Raw genomic sequence first — 19,544 nt, 5'->3', positions numbered from 1 at the left:
GAGGTTCTTCAAAAAATTAAAAATTGACCTACCATATGCTCTAGCAATTCCACTTCTGGGTGTTTATTCAAAGAAAACAAAAACACTAACTCAAAATGATAGATGCACCCCCATGTTCATTGCAGCAATATCTACAAGCCAAGACATGGAAACAACCTAACTGTCCATAAATGGATAAATGAATAAAGAAACTGGGGTATATATATACACAATGGACTAGTATCCAGCCATAAAAGGCAGGAAATCTTGACATTTGAGACAACATAGATGGACCTCAAGGGTATTATGCTAAGTGAGAGAAGTCAGACAGAGAGGGACGCCTGGGTGGCTCCATGGTTGAGCATCTGCCTTTGACTCAGGTCATGATCCTGGGGTCCTGGGATTGAGTCCCACATTGGGGATGTGCATGGAGCCTGCTTCTCCCTCTGCCTATGTCTCTGCCTCTCTCTGTGTGTCTCTCATGAATAAATAAATAAAATCTTAAAAAAAAAAAAGACAGGGAAAGACAAATACCATATGACTTCTCTTATATGTGGAATCTGAAAAACAAAAACAAAAAAAACCAAAAACCCAAGCCGATAGATACAAAGAACAGTTGGTGGCTGGGAGAAGTGGGTGAAGGAGGTCAACAACAACAAAAGAAAGTTTTAAAAAACAACAGATTTTTAAAAATCCCCAGAAAATAAAAATAAAAATAAAAGTCCCCTGAGAGGGGTGGCTTAGTCGGTTGAGTGTCTGCCTTCCGCTCGGGTCAACGATCTCAGAGTCCCAGGATTGAGCCTGGGTTCCCTGCTAGGCGGGCAGTTTGCTTCTCTCTCCCTCTACTTCTGTGTTCTCTCCACCCCCAACTCCCCCTGCCCCCTGCAGATAGATAGATAGATAGATAGATAGATAGATAGATAGATAGATCTTTTTAAAAATTCCCCCCAGAGAGCTTCTTATAAAAACAAAACAGGGGAAACCCTCTCTGGTTCCCTCCCTCCTTGGGAGCTTTGTACTATCACTTTGCTATCGCTCAATAAACCTTGCTTTGCTGCCCACCAAACACAAAACCAAAACCAAAAAAAGCTTTCTGAGGCTGCCAAGCTGGACTTTCTAAATCAGATCACCCAGGAGTAGGTCCTGGGACTCTTTAACAAAGTCTTCAGGGGATCCCTGGGTGGCGCAGCGGTTTGGCGCCTGCCTTTGGCCCAGGGCGCGATCCTGGAGACCCGGGATCAAATCCCACATCGGGCTCCCGGTGCATGGAGCCTGCTTCTCCCTCTGCCTGTGTCTCTCCCTCTCTCTCTCTCTGTGTGACTATCATAAATAAATAAAAAAAATTAAAAAACAAAAAACAAAGTCTTCAAGGATTCCTATGGATAGCAGCCAGGTTCAGTCTCTCCACTTTTCCTGGGGAAAACGAGCCCCAAAGAGGCCTTGAGCCAGTCAGCGACAGAAATAAAATAAGAAATTAGGCTTTCTGAACCACAGTTAGATGTTCTTTCCACACTAAGTCCAGGAGCCCACAGGACTGAAAAGAACTGCCCACCATTTATTTGTTTTAATATTCTTAAAATCACAGTTACTACTGTGTATAGTTTAAAGACAGGTAGTTTTACAAAGCTTGTAGGAAAAAACACAGTTCCTTGTCCATGCTCTCCATCTGCTCTTCCCTGGAGGCAACCACTTTCAACTCTTTCAGCCAATTGTTTTAGTACTGAAAAAGACCAGAATGTCACCCCAAAATATGTCTCTTTGACATAAAAATTATTTTAAGTAGAAGGTAATTAAGAAGGAACAAATGCAGAAAAAAAAGCTCCCTCGACCCTAGCCCCACTTTTTGCCTACAGGTATAAATTCTCCTTTTCTGGAGACAGATTCTTATCAGCCCAGACAAGCTCCAGAGGAATCTGCAAACAAACCTACTCATTTTGCTGCTTCCTCATATTTACACCACCCTGCTCACCCAACAGCATGCCATCCCTGGAAGCCCGAAACTGGTTTCCTTTATTCTGTCATTTCTCTACAAATTCACTGCTCTTTGTTGAAGATGTTATATAAGCCAGAGTTCTAACTGCTGCTTTGAGTTGCTTTTCATTGAGGTTTCTCCCACACGATGTGTGCTACATGCATTAATCTGTTTTTCTCTTCTTAATCTGTCTTTTCCTTGAGGTGCCCCAACTGAAAACCAAAAATGGGTAAAGTTTTGCTTCCCCTACAGTATTTACCTCTACCTTTGGGATTATTTACATTTTTACAAAGAGCATGCATCACTGTTACTCTTATATAATCTTTTTAAGTTTATTATTTTTTAAAGTAATCTCTACACCCAACGTGGGGCTCAAATTCACAACCCTGAGTTCAAGAGCCACATGCTCCTCCTCCAACTGAGCCAGCTGGGCACCCCTCTTACGTAGTCTTAATAATACAGTTAGAATGGATTTCCAGGTCTGGTGCGGGACGGGGATGCACAGGCATTGTGGAATGCACCAGCCATCACTGGGCACAGGCTACCAGCTCCTCCAGGGCTTGCTCACTGCGATTGCCGTGGACCAGCAGCACTTCCTTGATCCGGTCCTGTTGGAAGCCCATGTCGCTGAACTGTTCCCAGAGGCGCAGGAACTCCCCTGCCTGAGGAAGGGGAAGCAGAGAATGCTGGGGACTCTGCCAGGATAGCCACCTCCCTGGGGAGCCACTTCCCTGGTACCCACTGTATCTATTCCCAGGAAGCTAGGGACTCCCCAGGCCAGGTAAGCCTGATCCTAATCCTGGGCAGCACCTGCATTTTTCCTACACCTCAGGGTGACATGGGCCTACACATCCCTTCCTGTGCCAAGCAGAGAGGCCTGGCCACTGGCTCCATCCTGGCTTTACTCCCTCACTCCAGCTCATTGCTGGCTGACTGCCTGTGCTTGGGCACTGGGGCAGAAAGAAGGAGGCTGCATCCTGGTGCCCAGAGGATGTACAGCCTGGGGTCTCTGCCCAAGCCCCAAACCCTGCCAAAGTTTCACACAGCACAGCCTCTGCCTTCCTTCCTCCTCTTGCCCCAGTGCTTGAAGAGTCCCTGCTTCTCCTCCCTTCCTCCTCCTTGGCACCTCTCCCAGCCCTCTGTTCTTGCCTCAGCCTCTGTGGAGAGGTGCTCGGCAGAGCCTGGGCCAGCAGCCCATTGGGGCCAGGCCATGCACACTGGGCACTCAGAACGTTCCACTGGGCCCACATTTGCCTGCATTCTGGGTTTCCAGGCAGTAAACTCCCCGAGCTGAGTTTATGTCTTTGTGCTGTGCACAGCTCCCCTCTGTGTGTCTGACAGAGTGGGCATTTGATAATACTTGTTGTGTTGATTCAGCTAAATAACAAGAAAGCTCTGCCTCCCGTTTCCCTCCTCTCCCCCATGCTTCACCTCCCTGGGCTGTCTCCTCCCCAGGGCTGAGCAAGCAGGCTATCTCCTGATGAGCCCCAGGCTCCAGCTCTGGCACTGGTGTGCCCCTGCACACTAGGCTTGTGTGTGCAACCCCATTCCTGCCGCCCCTTCCCCTAGTTCCAGGCAGGTGGCCCTGCTGACCTGGCTCTCAGAGAACTGGAACATTTCCATGGCCTCCTCCACCAGCCCCTCCTCGTAGCCTTGCCGCAGCAGCCGGTCGCAGGCACTAAGGTAGCTGAGAAACTGGGCCAGAAGAAGGTACAAGGGGGTGGTAAGAGCAGTGGCAGGGGCAACAGAGGGGGTAGAGGAGGCACCCTGGGAACCTCAGGGAGGCCTGAGCTCAGACCGGGCTGGTAAGTCAACCTACCACACACAAAATGGCCTCAGGACCCTGTGAGCCAACAGAGGAGGGACAGAGGCCCCCTCCGTAGACCTGGGGATGGGTGGGCAGCAGGTTCTTACCAACAGTCCCCAATGGGGGGCTGTAATCCAGGAAAAGTGCTGTCAGGGTAAGCTAAGGTATTCCCAGAACCTAACTGGAGAGTGGGACTGACCGGAGGTACAGGCGCCTCACCCACCACCCATTGCACTATGTTCCCCCTCCCTAGTGAGCACCCACCTGTGCGAAGCATCCTCTTCAGCATCCATACCTGTGCCACCCACCCTGTCCCAGACACATACATCTCTGCCATCCAGGACCACAGGAGCCCCAGTGCTGGCAAGGGGAGCAGGACAGAGGAAGAGACCACAGGGCTGAGGACCTGTTCAAGTCACTCCCTGCTTAGTCACCAGAAGCTGCTTTTGCCTTCAGGATGAAGTATGGGCTCCTACCAGGGCCCAAAGTCCTGCCCCCCCCTGGGGGGGGAAGGGCTTCTGCTCGCTCCTCCCTCGGCATCCCCAGGCCTCTGCATCCCTCCGCTTAGCCAAGGCCAGCCTTGCTCCTCTTCCCTGGGGGGCTTCTGCCCTCAGTCTCCACTGAGTGCCTTGCCTGCTGCTCCCACAGGACCTGTGCTTCCCTCATCACAGCACATACAGCTCTAGTTGTTCTACTATCTTTCTCAGCATTCTCATTTAACTTTTTGCTCCACGAGGGAAGAGTTCTATCAGTTGTTCACTACTGTGGCAGCACCCAGCGTGGCAGGCAGAAGGAGTTCAATAAAGTTATGCTGTGTTTATAAAATGAATTAAGAACTACTTTCAAGCTCAAAACTTAGTGAAGGAGATGAACCAAATACGGGAAATCCTGAGCACCAGGCAAATCAAAGCAAGGTTTATAAAGAGTCAATGTCAAATGAAGGCTCCAGGCCATAAAAATTATGGGGATAAGTGGAGAAGAAACAGGTAGGGTTTCTGCAGACCTTCAGAGCTGGGCAGAAAGCATGGATCATACAGATAAATGCTTTTCAAACTGTTTTGGCCTCTGAGCTGTCCAAGCATCAAGAGCCTACAACCATAATGGGAGAGTTGAGCTGCTCTGGGAGAACTGGGAGTAGGAGCAGGGGAGCCAGGAGTCCAGTGCTCCGACCTCAGGACACCTATACCTTGCTCTGAGTAAGGTGTTTTGTAAACCACCGAGCCAAGCCCTCCCTGTGCAGTTGAAGAAACAGGTCCAAGCAGGGTGGGTAGTTTGCCCAGGGATCCAGGACTAGGGCCTAGATCACCTGACCTCTCAGCTTTGTCCATCAGCGGCCCAGTGCTAGAGGAGGGGCTCTGGGCTGCCTGGAAAGTAGACAGGATTTCCAAAGGTTAAAAACATGAGCAAGTCAAGAGCAGATGCTGGATGCTCCCTTGGCCTCTTGGTTCATCCACAACAAAGGTTCTTGGCCTTGGTGCTAACTGCAGCTACCTGGGAGGAGCTTTAACACAACTACCCATAAACCACTGATGCTTGCCTCCAGAGGCTCTGATATAATTGGTATGGGAGGCAGTCTGGGCACTGGGATTTTTCTAGCTCTCCAGATTATTCTAATGTGTAGTCAAGGCTGAGAACCACTGACTCAAGGGATAGCTGACCTCAATTCATACCAGTACACCCCATGGCAGGCTATATATCAGAACCACCTTCAGATCCTTAACATGATAGGCCCTTGGGCACACTCTAGATCCACTGATTGGGATCCTCCAGAGTAGGTCCTGCAGATCTACAGATTCTGCTGCTTAGCCAACTTTTGGGCCTTTGAGACTGTAGAAGCCAACAGGTCTGTCTCAGGCCCCAGGGTGGGTAAGGATGACTTTCACTCCCCAATGGGGCCCTCAGCAATCATTGGTTATAAACACATATTCTTGCTCCATTCTGTTAAGAGGGAAAGTGAGGTTCAAGAGGGACCCCGAGGTGCCTGGAATCCCATACCAAGTCTGGGCCTGGCCTGTGTTTGCTCATATATGCCACCCATGCTGTCCTGTAGGCAGCCAGTGGGCACATCAATTCTTGTGGAAGGAAAGAAGGAATGATGGACAAAGCTTGTATTTTGTATCTCCTCCTTTCTCCCTGGCTCTTCTAAATGCTCTGTCTCTGTCACCTGATGCTCGCTTTCCTGGACCATCTGCCATTAATTCATGGCCAGAAAGGTTTACTATAGTGTATATTCTTTTTTTTTTTAAGATTTTATTTTTATTTTATCCATTCATGAGAGAGAGAGAGAGAGAGAGAGAGAGGCAGAGGCAGAGGGAGAAGCAGGCTCTGTGGGACTAGATCCTGGGTCTCCAGGGTCATGCCCTGGGCTGAAGGTGGCGCTAAACCACTGAGCCACCCAGGCTGCCCTATAGCGTATATTCTTTAATGGGGAAGGAATCTCTGAACCCAAAGGAGTTGCTCAGTTAATGGTGGAACTTCATAGAATACAGAGAAATAGTAAGTTGGTGGGGGAAGACAGATGAAGTCATCCAATGGCCCTTCAGGCCCGTGCCTCAGAGCTTGGCTCTGACCGACCACCATGGAAGAAGGCCACCCAGAGATGGCTAGCCAGGCAGGTGGTCAGTGCATATCTGGAAACACCATGATCCTGATGCAGTGGGATTCTTCCAATCACCCACAGAGAGCCAGGGCTCCAAGCTGGTTCCAACCTTCAGACCCACCCCCCCCCCCCCCCCCCCCCCCCACCCCCCCCCCCCCGTGATAGCCTGAAGCCTTGGCCTTGTCATAGGAGCTCAAGGGCTCAAGGGAGTGCAGGGAGTGCGGGGCATGTCCTAGCCCTCACAGTGGGCGTGGTCCTTCACAATCCTCCTGGCCAGCTTCTTGGCCAGGGTCCTGGCTTTCAGCAGCAGCTGAAGGTAAGGACAACTTTAGACCTACTCTTAAATCTCAGATCGGCCTGAGATTTTGTTTCCCTGGAAGGTTCTCACACAGAAAATGAGGAAAAGTACCACGCAACAAAGACTGAGAGTCAAACCAGTCTGGCCTCAACCCTGACTCTTCCATTGATTGGTTATATGTACCTCCCTGGCGTCAGTTTCCTCACGTGCAAAGTGGGCACAGTGGTGACAACCCTGCAGAATGGAGAAGACCTAATTGAATACTCTCAGACTGAGGGACTGGCACAAAGGTGTTCAGTAAATGTCAGCAGCCCCATGTTAGCCACACAGGGGTCATCATGTTGGAAGTTCTCCTCCAGGACTGATGAAGCCAAAGGAGAGCAGAAGCAGGTAGATTTGCCCACCTCCTCAATCTGGCAGCAGCACATGCTGCCTCAGCTCCAGTGTGAAAGTCCCTCTTTTGTCACTGCCTTATCCAGGAAGAGGCAGCTCTGGACCTCAGGGACCCAACATATGGCAGTGACTAGTGATTATAGAGAGAGTATCCAAGGCCTCTGATGGTGATGGGGCAGAGACAGAAGAAAGGAATAAGTGCCAACTGCCCTGGGACCTTTTGATACCCGCAGCTCAGCTTTCCAACCAAAAGAGCCCACATGTTCAGAAAACAATGTGAAGCAGGATGTAATCTTCAGGTGCCGGAAGGGAGGTTTAGGTAATGGCAAGCAGTGTGACCTCCTGCTGCTACTCATAATCCTTCCATTCCTTCCTTTTGTTAGTGGGTTATTTATAAACGTCTCAGCCCAGCCCTCAAAATACCCTCAATCTGCTCTTGATATCCCTTCCCTGTCTTACTTCCTACCAGTCTGCATCATGTACCCTCTACTCCAGCAAGACAGGTTGGATCAGGGCCTCCCAAACCCTTCCTTGCTATTTCCACTCCTTTGCTCACACTGTTCCTCCTGCTTGGAATATCATCCCTTCTCATTCCTTAAAATCCAGAGTTTATTCATCCTTGAAGCCCAGCCCAAGATGTGGCACCTCCACGAAGCCTTTGGTGATCACTGGACCTTCCTTGTGCTCGATTAAGAATGGCCATAAATTCTTTGTAGCCCCTTCCACTAAGAAGAGGTTCCCCCATAGCTCCTAGCTGCATCTAAACACCTAGGGAGTGCCCAGTGAGTACTGTTGACTAGACTGGATGGATGGGTAGATCAAAAGAGGAAAAGATGGATATGAATATGGATAAACTGTTCATTGAGGGAAGTGCTTAGAGCTGTGCCATCCCACATAGTAGCTAGCAGCCAGCCACAATGGCTATTATAATTTCAATTAAGTAAAATAAAAAATTCAGTTTCTTGGTCATATTAGCCATATTTCAAGTAGCCACATAAGGCTGGTGGACAACCCAGATATAAAACAGCTCTTTCATTACAGAAAGTTCTATTTGGTGTCTCTGGAGAGATTACTGGCTGCTCAAAGTTCCAACTCCCTGTGCTTTAGGCAGAGACTAGGACAGGAGTAGAATATTAAAACTCTCCAAGTGAGCATGGGGATTCCTGATAAGCCTTTATGGAGAAAATAGCATTAGGATCTAGAAACTTGCTCATAACTCTCAGCAATTAACGCCAGGCTTAGGTTCTGCTTCTAAAAGAAGGAAACAAAACTGTTTCAAGTTAAAGACAAAAACTACTTGGCTACTTGCCTGGCTCCAGCCCCCCAGCCCCCCAGTCTAGGGCCCCTCATCCACCTACCTGGCTCAGGCTCTGCCGCCCTGTCTTCTGCAGAGCCCCAATGGCCCTATGCAGAGGATACCCTAGGGCAACCACTGGCCCAATGAGGTCCTGCTCCTCCTGGCTCAGGGCAGACAGCAGGTCAGCAGAAGCAGGGTGTGATCTGCAGGCACTAGGACGCTGAGGCACCCCACCAAGAGGTGGCAGGCAGGTGTACGGGCTGAGGGACTGAAATACAGACAGGCTGGATGTGTCAGTTACCACTGGAAGTGACATCTGGCTGGGCAAGACATTTTTCCACAAGAGAAATATGATAGGTTCATCCTATTATCCCATTTTACAGACATGGAAATTGAGCTTCAGAGAAGTTAATGACTGGGGAAGCAACACACATTGGGGACCTGAGCCCTACTCAGAATCTAATTCAGCGTTTTTTACCCTATGCCTTAGTGAGTGGGGAGCAGGGATAGATCTTCCTCCTTCAGTTTGTCTGGGCTAGGGCTTGGCAGGGCACAGAGCAGGGTAGGGACTGGGCACAGCTATGTGCTGGGGAGACCCACACAGACACTAGAGCAAGGAGGGTGACTCGAAGGCATTTCAATCAGTTTGCCTGGCATCATCCTCATAAAGAAGTACCTACCTGCCAACCCTGAATAGACCAGCCCTGTCCCCTTCTCCCCGAGGAAAGCCCAGCTGCTGTCCTGGCTCCTGGGGCAGAGTGTATATGTGTGACGTGAACTGTCCACCCCTCCTTATCTTCTCAGGGGTTTTTCTGCCATGACCTTACCCCAAGGTCTGCTTTTGACCCCCAATATCTTAGGATCTGAGTCTACCCTTGTGACCCTAAAAATGACTCTTAACTGTCCTCTGCCCCAACTTTCTCCTCTGCATAACATGGGCCCCATTCCCTGCACAGGGTTGTTGCTAGAGTTCAGTTTAATCTGGACCAGGGAAGAGCCATCCTGGCATTAACGTCTGGTCCTTGACATGGTGTGACCTGTCCAGTTCACAGAGCCTCTTCTCTGTGTTTGTGCTGAACAGCTGTGTGAGGTGAAGTGGCCCGAGGTACAGATAGAGAGGGGATAGCTCAGATCAGTTCAGTGACTTGCCAAAGGTCACACCCCAGTGAGCAAGAAGAGCCAGACCTCTAGTCTGTCTTTTGGATTTAAATTTTACCTGGGCCTTATTCTGTTGTAACTCCTGGCCTGATTGTAGGGCAGCTAGGGGGTAGAAAGCTGTGCCCGACTGTCACCTTTGGCTATCAATCTTGACCCACTCCATCTGCTCCAGATCCAGATTTTATGGAGTTTGGTACTTACAGAATTTGAACCTCTTAAAAAAAGGCACACCACCGTGAATATAAAATTAGATAGAAGGCCTCAGAGGTGGCAAAGTGAGGGGTCTTCACTGGCTTCACTTGAAATTCAGTTCTGCTCCTGGTTCTTCCACATGCACATCTCTGTCCTGAAACCTTTCCCGGTCTGCAAAAACTGTCACCTCCTCTCTCTCAACACCTGATCCCTCCCACTATGCATGCTGTCTGGTGCACACCCCCGGGGCCAACTCTCCTTGTCCCGAGGTTTTGACTTGTCTATTTCAACTAATTCAGTGCCGAGCAGGAGATAACTGCTCCCTGAGTATCCCCGGATTGAGCCTCCAGGTCACCCATCCTTCAGGAAGCCTTACTCAGTGGGGGACAACCTGGATTGGAGTCACGTTCATTAATTCAACGAGCGGTCGCTGAGCACCCCCTAGGGGCCAGTCCGCTGCCGGGTGCCCTGGAAACAAAAAATGAAGGCCCTCTAATCCCTTTCCTAAAAGAATTCCTATTGCATGGGAAGACACAGCCAGGTACTGGATAATTACAATTATTGTGACATGTGCCCTAATAGAAGCAAAAACAGAGCGGAAAAGAGGGAATATTCTAGGCCAAGGACCACAGGAAGGGCAGCGCGTACAGGGCCGGAGGAGAACAGGTAAAGCCCGCCGGAGGGAGGGCGAGAGGAGGGACGGTGGGCTGGGAACCGGGACTGCCTGCGGGGGCCTTACCGCGACCGTGGGCTTGTGGCTCCGCAGCGGGGGCACGGCGCCGGCCGTGGAGGGCCGCGGGGGCGGCGCCGGGGCGCTGGGGGGCGCGGGCGCGGGCGCGGGCGGGGGCGCGGGGCCGGGGCAGAGGCTCAGCGCGCGCTGGCGGAGGCGGTGCAGGAGCGCGCGGGGCCGGGCGGCCAGCCTGCCCTCGGAGAGCCGCCGCCGCGCCCCGGCCAGCTCCGACCTCACGCCGCGCAGCACGTCCAGCGAGTAGCGGGCGGGGCCGGGGCCGGGGCTCGCGGGGGAGCCGGGCGGGGGGCTGCGGGGCTCCGGCTCCTCCTCCTCGGCAGAGGCGGCTTCCTCCTGGTCGCGGTCCTCGCCCTGCTCCTCCTGCTCGCCCTGGTCCTCCTCGTCCTCGTGCTCGTCCTCGTGCTCGTCCTCGTGCTCGTCCTCCCCCTCCTGGCCGTCGTCCTCCTGGTCCAGCCGCGGCGGGGGCCCGGCCTCAGGGCCTGTGTCTGCGGCAGGTGCGGGCACTAGGTCCGGACTGACCAGCAAGAGCCAGGCGGGAGGGGCTGACGCCGTTCCCGGGGCGTCGCACCGGACCGGGCAGGGTCCCCGGAGGACAGCCTCCACCCAGAAGAGCGCCTTCCTCTCCAGGCTGAAATCGTGCTGCAGGGAGAGGCTTCGACGTGAGGCTCTGCGGCCCAAACCCGGGCCAGGGGGGCGCAGCCCTGACCCCCCTGCCTCCGGGGAACCTGTTCAGCCAAACACTTGCCAGGCCTGGGCAGCTTCCCCCGATTCTGCACCCCAGGTATCCATCACCACCCACCCTCTGCCCCAGTTTTAGCTAGCACTGGGGGGACGGGGGGGGGGGGGGATGGATATCGGTAACAATCGAATGGTAAACTCTGCCTGAGGGACATAATGAGGAATAGGTTAATAGAATGAGATGTATTGAAATCCAATATCTAAGTCTCTTTGCCATTCAGCATGTAATTGAACAATGGCAGCTTTAAAAAATGCCTCCAATAAAACTTGTTCTTAGCAAAGAAACTTTCTAAGTCTTCTTAGGAGACAGCCCAGCACCATTTATTTGCCAGCGAGCACCCAGCCTTGGATGCCCACGGAGGCACACAAACCTCTCTATGGAGTAATACCTGCCCCTTCCCGTTTGATGCCATCAGAGGTTACTTTGAGGGCCAGGAAATGTAAAAATCACTCTGTTAAACTCTACTTAGTACGTTCTGGTGTTATCTCAGATCATGAAAATGAGGCTGGGAAACTTTAATTTGCTGGAGGTCAGATTGGTGTTGAGTGGCTTAAGCTGGGATTTCTCTGTCCCTGTGACAGTGCTTTCTTTACTGTGTGTCAGACCACCTAAAAAAAGGCAGTCTGGAGCTCACATAAATAATCTAACTTTAGGGGCGCCTGGGTGGCTCAGTGTTTGAGCATCTGCCTTTGGCTCAGGTCATGATCTCAGGGTCCTGGGATGGAGCCACTCATTAGGCTCTCTGCTCATCCAGGAGCCTGCTTCTCCCTCTCTCTCTGTCTGCCGCTCCCCCTGCTTTTTGTGCTCTCTCTCTGTGTCAAGTAAATAAATAAAATCTTTTAAAAAATAATCTAATTTGAAAATTTATAAATGAGTCAGAAATAAAGTATTCCTGTTGCCTACCTTTAAAAATAAGAACCAGAAATACAAAACTCCATTAAAAAATGTAAAATTAAAAAAAAAGGCAATCTCTGTGCTTGGTAATGGCCAATGAATGAAGAGTGAGGATGAGGGAAGTAGTATTTGTGAGGGGCAGGAGAGGCAGAAAGACAGATACTTAGACACTTAGATCACAGACACTGTTCCCTCCTGTCCTGACACAATCCTCAGTTGGGGAGAGGAACATAACTTGGCGGTTCCAGGCTGTCTCCTTGACTGAGCTGTGTCTTAGTCCCTTCTGCATCCTAAAGGCCCAGGCAGGCCTGGCCCAGAGGGGACATTTGTAAGTATGTGCAGAATAAATGGATGGGTGAAGAGGGGCACCTGGGTGGCTTGAGTGTCTGCCTTCATCTCAGGTTGTGATCCCAAGGTCCTGGGATCAAGTCCTGTATCAGGCTCCCCACAGGGAGCCTGCTTCTCCCTCTGCCTATGTCTCTGCCTCTCTCTGTGTGTCTCTCATGAGTAAATAAATTTTAAAAAAATCTAAAATAAAAAACAAACACACAAATAGTTGCTCAACTTCACCTTTGTTTGTCATGGCAAAAAACTGGGAAGGACCCAAGTGTCCATCAAGAGGGCACTCATTCAATAAAGTATAATATATCCATGTAATGCCATAAATGCTACACAATGAAAAATAAAACCAAAGAAGCTTTCTATGTACCCATATGGAAAGATTTTAAAATATATTAGGTAAAAAAGTTAAGAAAAACAGTGTATATAAAATGCTACCTTTGGTGTAAAAAAGGAAGAAATGGCTGTACTTGCATGTCTGTATACACATAAGAATCCCCCTGGAAGTATACACAGAATATGAGAAACATATCTTCAGTGCGGGGGTGGAGCTGAGGAACTGGGTAGATAGGAAGGTGTCAGGAGGAGGCTGTTCACTCTCCCAAAGCCTTCAAGCTGCCCTTGGGCCACACTGCCCAATCCCCTTGCCTTTGTAGATAAAGTGTTATTGGAACACAAAACTACCTACTCACTTCTTTCCAGAACTATGGCTGCTTTTTCCCTACAGCAACAGAGTTGAGTAATCACCAGTTTTTACTATCTGGCCTTTTACAGAAAATGTTTATCAAACCCTGCTGTATATGATTTCATGGTGGGTTTTGTTTTTTTCATTTTTAAATACTGTGAATGTATTTTTTCTCTAAAAATATTTTTTGTTAGGGCAATTAACGCTAATTAAAGGAAAACTATGGGCAGCCCCGGTGGGTTTTGTTTTTTTCATTTTTAAATACTGTGAATGTATTTTTTCTCTAAAAATATTTTTTGTTAGTGCAATTAACGCTAATTAAAGGAAAACTATGGGCAGCCCCAGTGGCTCAGCGGTTTAACGCTGCCTTCAGCCCAGGGTGTGATCCTGGAGACCCGGGATGGAGTCCCACATCAGGCTCCCTGCGTGGAGCCTGCTTCTCCCTCTGCACGTGTCTCTGCCTCTCTCTGTCTCTCTGTGTGTGCCTCTCATGAATAAATAAATAAAATCTAAAAAATAAAGGAAAATGATGAAACAACACAGACTTGCCAAAGCTTTAAGTACAGAAGAAAAGGTGAAGGCAGTAGGGTGGATGGGGTGGACACGGGCTTTGGAGTCTGACAGACATGTGTTGGAATCCTGGCTGTGTTAATCACAAGTACATCAGTTGGGTAGGAGCTTTGGTTTCCCGTGCCATGGGGTAGGGACACATACCTGCTAAAAGGGTTATCATAAATATGAGAGAGAAGAATGAATGTACAAAAAGCACCTAAGCACAGGCCTAGTGCACAGCAGGTGCTCAATAATGGTAGCTCTGATTATTACTTTTTCCCTTTAGAGAACTATAGGTTTGCCTGGCAATCTAACCACTACCTATAACATTGTTGTTATGGGAAAATGTATTCCAAGTTCCAACACTGGGGATACAGCCTGATGAACTCCAGAGGACTTACTAGGAGAGGCTGTAAATCATACTTGAAATCCCATGCTTCTCTGTTTGTTAGATTGGCCCAGCAGTAAAAGAAACGGGAGCCCAAGAATGGAAATAGGCTCAAGAGAGTACAGATACCCTCGCTGGGTAGGGGGCAGAGCTGGGGTCAGCACCTGGGCTAGGATACCAGATGTAGACTTGGCAGTAAGGTGCCCAAATTCTGCTTCTAAGAGAAGTAACTTTCAGGATAGCTTCTTCCCAGCTTGGGCTGAGCTCAGCAGGGAGGGAAAAGCTGTGATAATCCATCTCCATTTGAGTTTAGTAAAATGAATTCCTCTTCCCATGACACAAGTTATACTGCCAGGGCAAGAGCCCACAACGCAGGCTGCCTGGGAAAAGTGAGAGCTCCTGCCTCAAAGAGGATGGGCCCCCAAACACCATGCTCCAGGTTTTACAAAGCATATTTCCCTTCTGGAGATCTTGGTCCAAAGTTCTACAGATAAAACAAAACTGCACTGAGTCTCCTGCTTATGTGCTCCCAAGTCACCCAAGCTCCTTCCTTCATGGATTGTACTTTGGGCACCTCACTTCCTGCAACCTGCTTTTCTGCCTTGGAGTATTACCTGCACAATGTCTCATGTTCCAAACCTGCTCTCAGCTAATACAAAACAATTTGGAGTTAAGGCCTGGGTTTTAGTCTTGCCATGATCCCTAACTATGAATGAATCATTTCCCTTTTCTGGACTTCAGGTTTCTCATGTGCAAAATGAGTGAGGGCCACCCTAGATCCTCCCAGAATTTTTTTTACAAAGTACCCTGAAGACTGTAGAGAATGACCACATAAGAGTCTGAGTGGCCCGGCACCAGTTCCATAGTTTTTTTTGCAATTCTGTTCTTTCATTTTTAAAAATCCATGTGAATGAGATGCCTGGATGGCTCAGCAGTTGAGCGTCTGCCTTTGGCTCAGGGCATGATCCTGGGTCCTAGGATCAAGTCCCACATCAGGCTCCTTGCATGGAGCCTGCTTCTCCCTCTGCCTATGTCTCTGCCTCTCTCTGTGTGTCTCTCATGAATAAAATAAAATAAAATCTTTAAAATAAATAAATAATCCATGTGAATTTTGCATTCTATCTCATGAAATATCTGTTAGAATACTAATGCAATAGGTTCCCCTAAAACCTTCAGGTAAGCTGGACTCTCCCAGAAGTTAAATAATTATGTGTATCTTGAAGGTATGTGGTACCAGCGCAGACACTGGGTGCATATCCCAGTGTGTGAGCTGTGGGGCATGGGGCGTTTCCAGGGTGCCTCCAGGGCAGATGTGCTTTGGGTCAATGGAACAGTAATCCCTTCTAATGGTTCCCATGTAACAGTCTGCATTTTAACAGAGAATTCTGAAGATAGTGTCTTAGTTGCCAAGAATGATTCTAAATGGTAGAATTTTAGACATGGCAGCAGACTGACAGGGAAGAGAGGAATTGGAGTATCCCTGCAAAGTCTCTCAGTCACTTCCTATAGGCAGCTTCTGGTTATTCTCAGCTTAAAATAAGACCTACTAAATAATCCCAATCACGAGGCCACCAGCCTTCTTCATGAAACAACTTTTCCCCTTGGGTCATGTCTAACTTTCTAGAATATACCAGCAATGGACTTGTTGGCCATTTATATATGTATGTACGCATGTATGTATGTAGGCTCCACACTGGGTGTGGAGTGCAACAAGGGGCTTGAACTCATAGCCCTGAGATCAAGACCTGAGCTGAGGTCAAGAGTCAGTTGCTTAACCAACTGAGTTACCCCAGGCGCTCTGGCCTGGCTGCCTTTTAAAATCAAGGAACAAGGCCCATGAGTCTCAGCATCACATCTACAGACGCAGGAACAAGAAATAGATGGACAGAGAGATATACTTACCATAGAGCCCAGCAGAAGCTCCCTGCAAGCTGGGATGCTGAGCTCTAGCCCAGGAAGGGGCTCTGTGCCTGTCACAAAGCCATTGGGCACCTTGAAGGAGATGCCATCGAGGGCATTCATTCTATCAGAGGAGTGTGGATGTGGCTGAGCAGGGCTGGGGCAGGCCGCCTGGTGGCAGGGAGAGCGTAATCCTGAGGACCAGGCTGGTCTCAAATGGCCTCACCACTCTCCTGTGTGCTGACTTTAGCTGAGCCCCACACAGCCAGGAAAGAAAAGGTAAAGTGGCTGGTGCTGCATAGGGAGGAAATAAAAATGACAGCATTCAAACTGACAGGAATTGATTACTTCACGTTTTAAGTTTTGTTCTAGACCACTGTTTCCCAAAATGTGGCCTACAACACTAGTTCTAAAGTGTGTCATCAAGAGTTTTCATTCGAACACATAAGGGGGAAAAATATCAAATTGACACAAACTCTTCCAGAAAGAAATACTTCCTGACTCATTTTGATTTCACCACCTTGATACCAAATCTGACAAAATTAAATGCCAATCTCTTATGAACATAGCTGCAAAAATCTCACCAAAAATAATTATGGATAGAAAAATACAATACTGCTAGGTTGAGGGTTGAGGTTGAGTTTATTTCATGAGAGACTGGCTTAACATTCCGAAATCAATCAGTAGGAATAAAGATAAATGTCAGTAGAATAAAAATGAAAAATTATATGATCTATTTTGTAGATGCAGAAAAAGCACTTCAGAAAATCAATACCCATTCATGATTTTATGAAAAAACAAGCCCATTTAGCAGCTTAGGAAGAGAAAGGAATTCCCTTAACTTAAACAAGAATATCACTAAAATATCTAAAGCAAACATCCCACTTAATAGTGAAATACTGAAAGATATCTCTAAGATTGGAACTGAGACAAGGATATCCCTATCAGCTCTTCTGTTCAACATTGCACAGGAGATACTAGCCTATGCAAAAAGAGAGGGAAAAATATAAAAGAATAAGGATTGGAAAGAAATAAAACTATCATTACTTGTAGATGACATAATTATACGTAGAAAATCCAAAAGAATCTATGAATAAAACTCTCAGTAAGTGGATTTAACAAGGTCATTGGCTACAAGGTCAATATATGAGAATCAACTATATTTCTATATACAAACAACAAGCTATGTAAATGTCTTTTAAAAATGTCGTTAGAGGGGATCCCTGGGTGGCGCAGCGGTTTAGCGCCTGCCTTTGGCTCAGGGCTGATCCTGGAGACCAGGGATCGAATCCCACGTCAGGCTCCCGGTGCATGGAGCCTGCTTCTCCCTCTGCCTGTGTCTCTGCCTCTCTCTCTCTCTCTCTCTCTCTATCATAAATAAATAAATTAAAAAAAAACAAAAAAACAAACATACAAACAACGAAAAACACAAACCAGAGTGGGAGAAAATATTTGCAGCATATATATCTGACAAAGGATCCATACCCAATATATACAAAGAACTACAAAGCAATAAGAAAAAGACCTAGTACAAAAACAGGCAAGAGACGTTAACAGGCACTTCATGAAAAAGGATATCCAAATAAACCTCAAAGTTGTTTAACCTCATTAGCCACCGGGAAAATGCAAAACAAAACAATGAGATTCCAACAGACACACACAAATGGTTAAAATTTTAAAAAGCCTGACGATATCATGTTGATGAGGATGTGGAACATTTGGAACGCTCCTGCACTGTTGGTGAGAGTCAATTAGTATTAGTCAACAGCATCTACTACTAAAGCTGAAATCTAAGAATTAAAAATTAATTCACACATAGCTTCTGAGCCTTTTGGCTAAGATCTAAGTATGTATCTGTTAGTTTAATAATAGCCACAACAACCAGGGATTTCATTTGTTAATGTATTTTAAACCAGATTAAATAAAGATTCTGACCACAGTCTAGCATTCTGCAAACAATCAGGGTTTATCAGGGAGCCTGCATTCGGGAGCATCTCTGGGTTAATACAACGTCATCCCTACTGGGATGTTGCAAAGCCCCGAGGGGTCACTGGGGTCATCCCCATGCCCACAGGATAACATCATGAGAAGAGGCAGAGTAAGTAATCTGAGAGCAGAGAGGTCAAATGAGGCCAGATGGCAAATCCTTTAATTCCCTCATCTCCACTGTCTGCCCACTCTTGTCTGGGTCTTACTGTATGTAAGACTCAAAAGGCTTCTCCACCCCATGCCAAGAGACAGCTTCCCAGCATACTGGGAGTTACTCTTTATGCTACAGGATCAGACAAGTCCTAGTGTGATCAGTAAGTTATCTGTCCCATCAGCCTGTTCCAAAAAGGGGCCTCTGAGGCATAGGAAGTTGCAGGGGACATAGGAAAGTTCATAAGTTTTGGCATTTTCAGATTTCTCATTCACATTTTCAGCTATCATTAGAATTCTCAGCTATGGGGAAGGGCCGCAGTTTGAGACTCACATGTGAACTGCTTGTCAGCTGAGCAGGTACAGGGACATCGTCCTCCTCCCTCACCTCTGACCTAGCATCCATAACCTAATAGATACTCTTTACTCAGCTCTACACTTGTTTCTGGAGTAATTTAAGAGTGAGGATTCTGGAAACACCTCTCTTTAGAATAACAAGAGCTACAGTGCAAGACATGATCTAATTCGAACATACTCTAAAATGACAATTACCTCTGCTATACAGAAAATGAGAAGTACAGATCATCAAGTGCTGAAATTCTTCAAAGGAAAGAAAGTATTCTAGTCCTTAGGGGGGTTGGGGAAGCTTCAGGAAGGATGGGACCCTCACCTGGACCCTGAGGGTAAGGGAACAAATGGCCTGTGAGCAGGAAAAAGGCAGAGTGTGTAACTCCAGGTTGAGCCAGGGAGCAGAGACAGGGCAGAGTGAGGGAGAGAGAAGCGGCATGACCCAAGTAGATTATGCTGGGAAGTAGCCTGCAGTAAGACAAGGGGTAGACTGGGGTGGAGTTGGGGAGAGCCCTGAATACTGAATGCCAACTCCACTCAGTAGGCAGTTAAGAAAGCTCTGAAGGAGTCTGAAGGCTTGGGCTGAGGGTATCGGAGTGGGGATACTGGCAAAGCCAGTCTGTGCCTGCTTCCACAGGCTGCATTATCCAGGACTTCTTGGTGGGTCTATGGCGGTTTGGCTGCATCAGAGCCTAGGTGAGAGGCAGGGCAAGAGGCAAGGTTGTGGTAACTGGTCTACGTGGAGCCCAGGCACTGACATTAGTATTATTTTTTAAAAAGCTTCACTAGTCTCTAAATGACTTCATCCTTGTCCACAGCATCAATAATCTATGTGCCAATGACTCACACATTGAATTCTCCAGTTCTTCTCTGAGATTAAACTCATAAACACAACTGCCTACAAGGCATCTCCTTCGAGATGTCTCAAGAGTGTCTCAGAGTCTACATATCCCAAGTGAACTACTGATTTTCCCCTCCCCAAAACTGTTCCTCCTCCCCCTGGATTCCTTGTTTCAAGGAATGTCTAAGGTATACAAAACTGAGGACTCCTGCCTGACACTTTCTTCTTCACCATCACCCATCTCAAATCCCTGCCTCGTTTTCTCTCTTAAATCTCT

The 19,544-nt window shown here is 48.1% G+C and overlaps 1 protein-coding gene across 1 annotated transcript; it reads right to left on the bottom strand.

Annotated features, from left to right (window-relative positions):
- Window positions 1-1,544: 1,544 nt before the first annotated feature.
- On the bottom strand, window positions 1,545-16,100 carry UBAP1L (ubiquitin associated protein 1 like). The gene is made up of 6 exons (XM_055319609.1): window positions 15,943-16,100; window positions 10,908-11,082; window positions 10,435-10,817; window positions 8,407-8,613; window positions 3,545-3,646; window positions 1,545-2,613 (listed from the first exon to the last, which is right to left on the bottom strand). The coding sequence occupies exons 1-6, from the start codon at window positions 16,060-16,062 to the stop codon at window positions 2,479-2,481; spliced, it is 1,122 nt and encodes a 373-aa protein (XP_055175584.1). The 5' UTR covers window positions 16,063-16,100; the 3' UTR covers window positions 1,545-2,478.
- Window positions 16,101-19,544: the final 3,444 nt, after the last annotated feature.

Source organism: Nyctereutes procyonoides, unplaced genomic scaffold (genome assembly GCF_905146905.1).
Source record: "Nyctereutes procyonoides isolate TBG_1078 unplaced genomic scaffold, NYPRO_anot_genome, whole genome shotgun sequence".
Lineage (NCBI taxonomy): Eukaryota > Metazoa > Chordata > Mammalia > Carnivora > Canidae > Nyctereutes > Nyctereutes procyonoides.
Note: the sequence above shows the minus strand (reverse complement) of the source record. Positions and strands in the feature narration are given on the sequence as shown.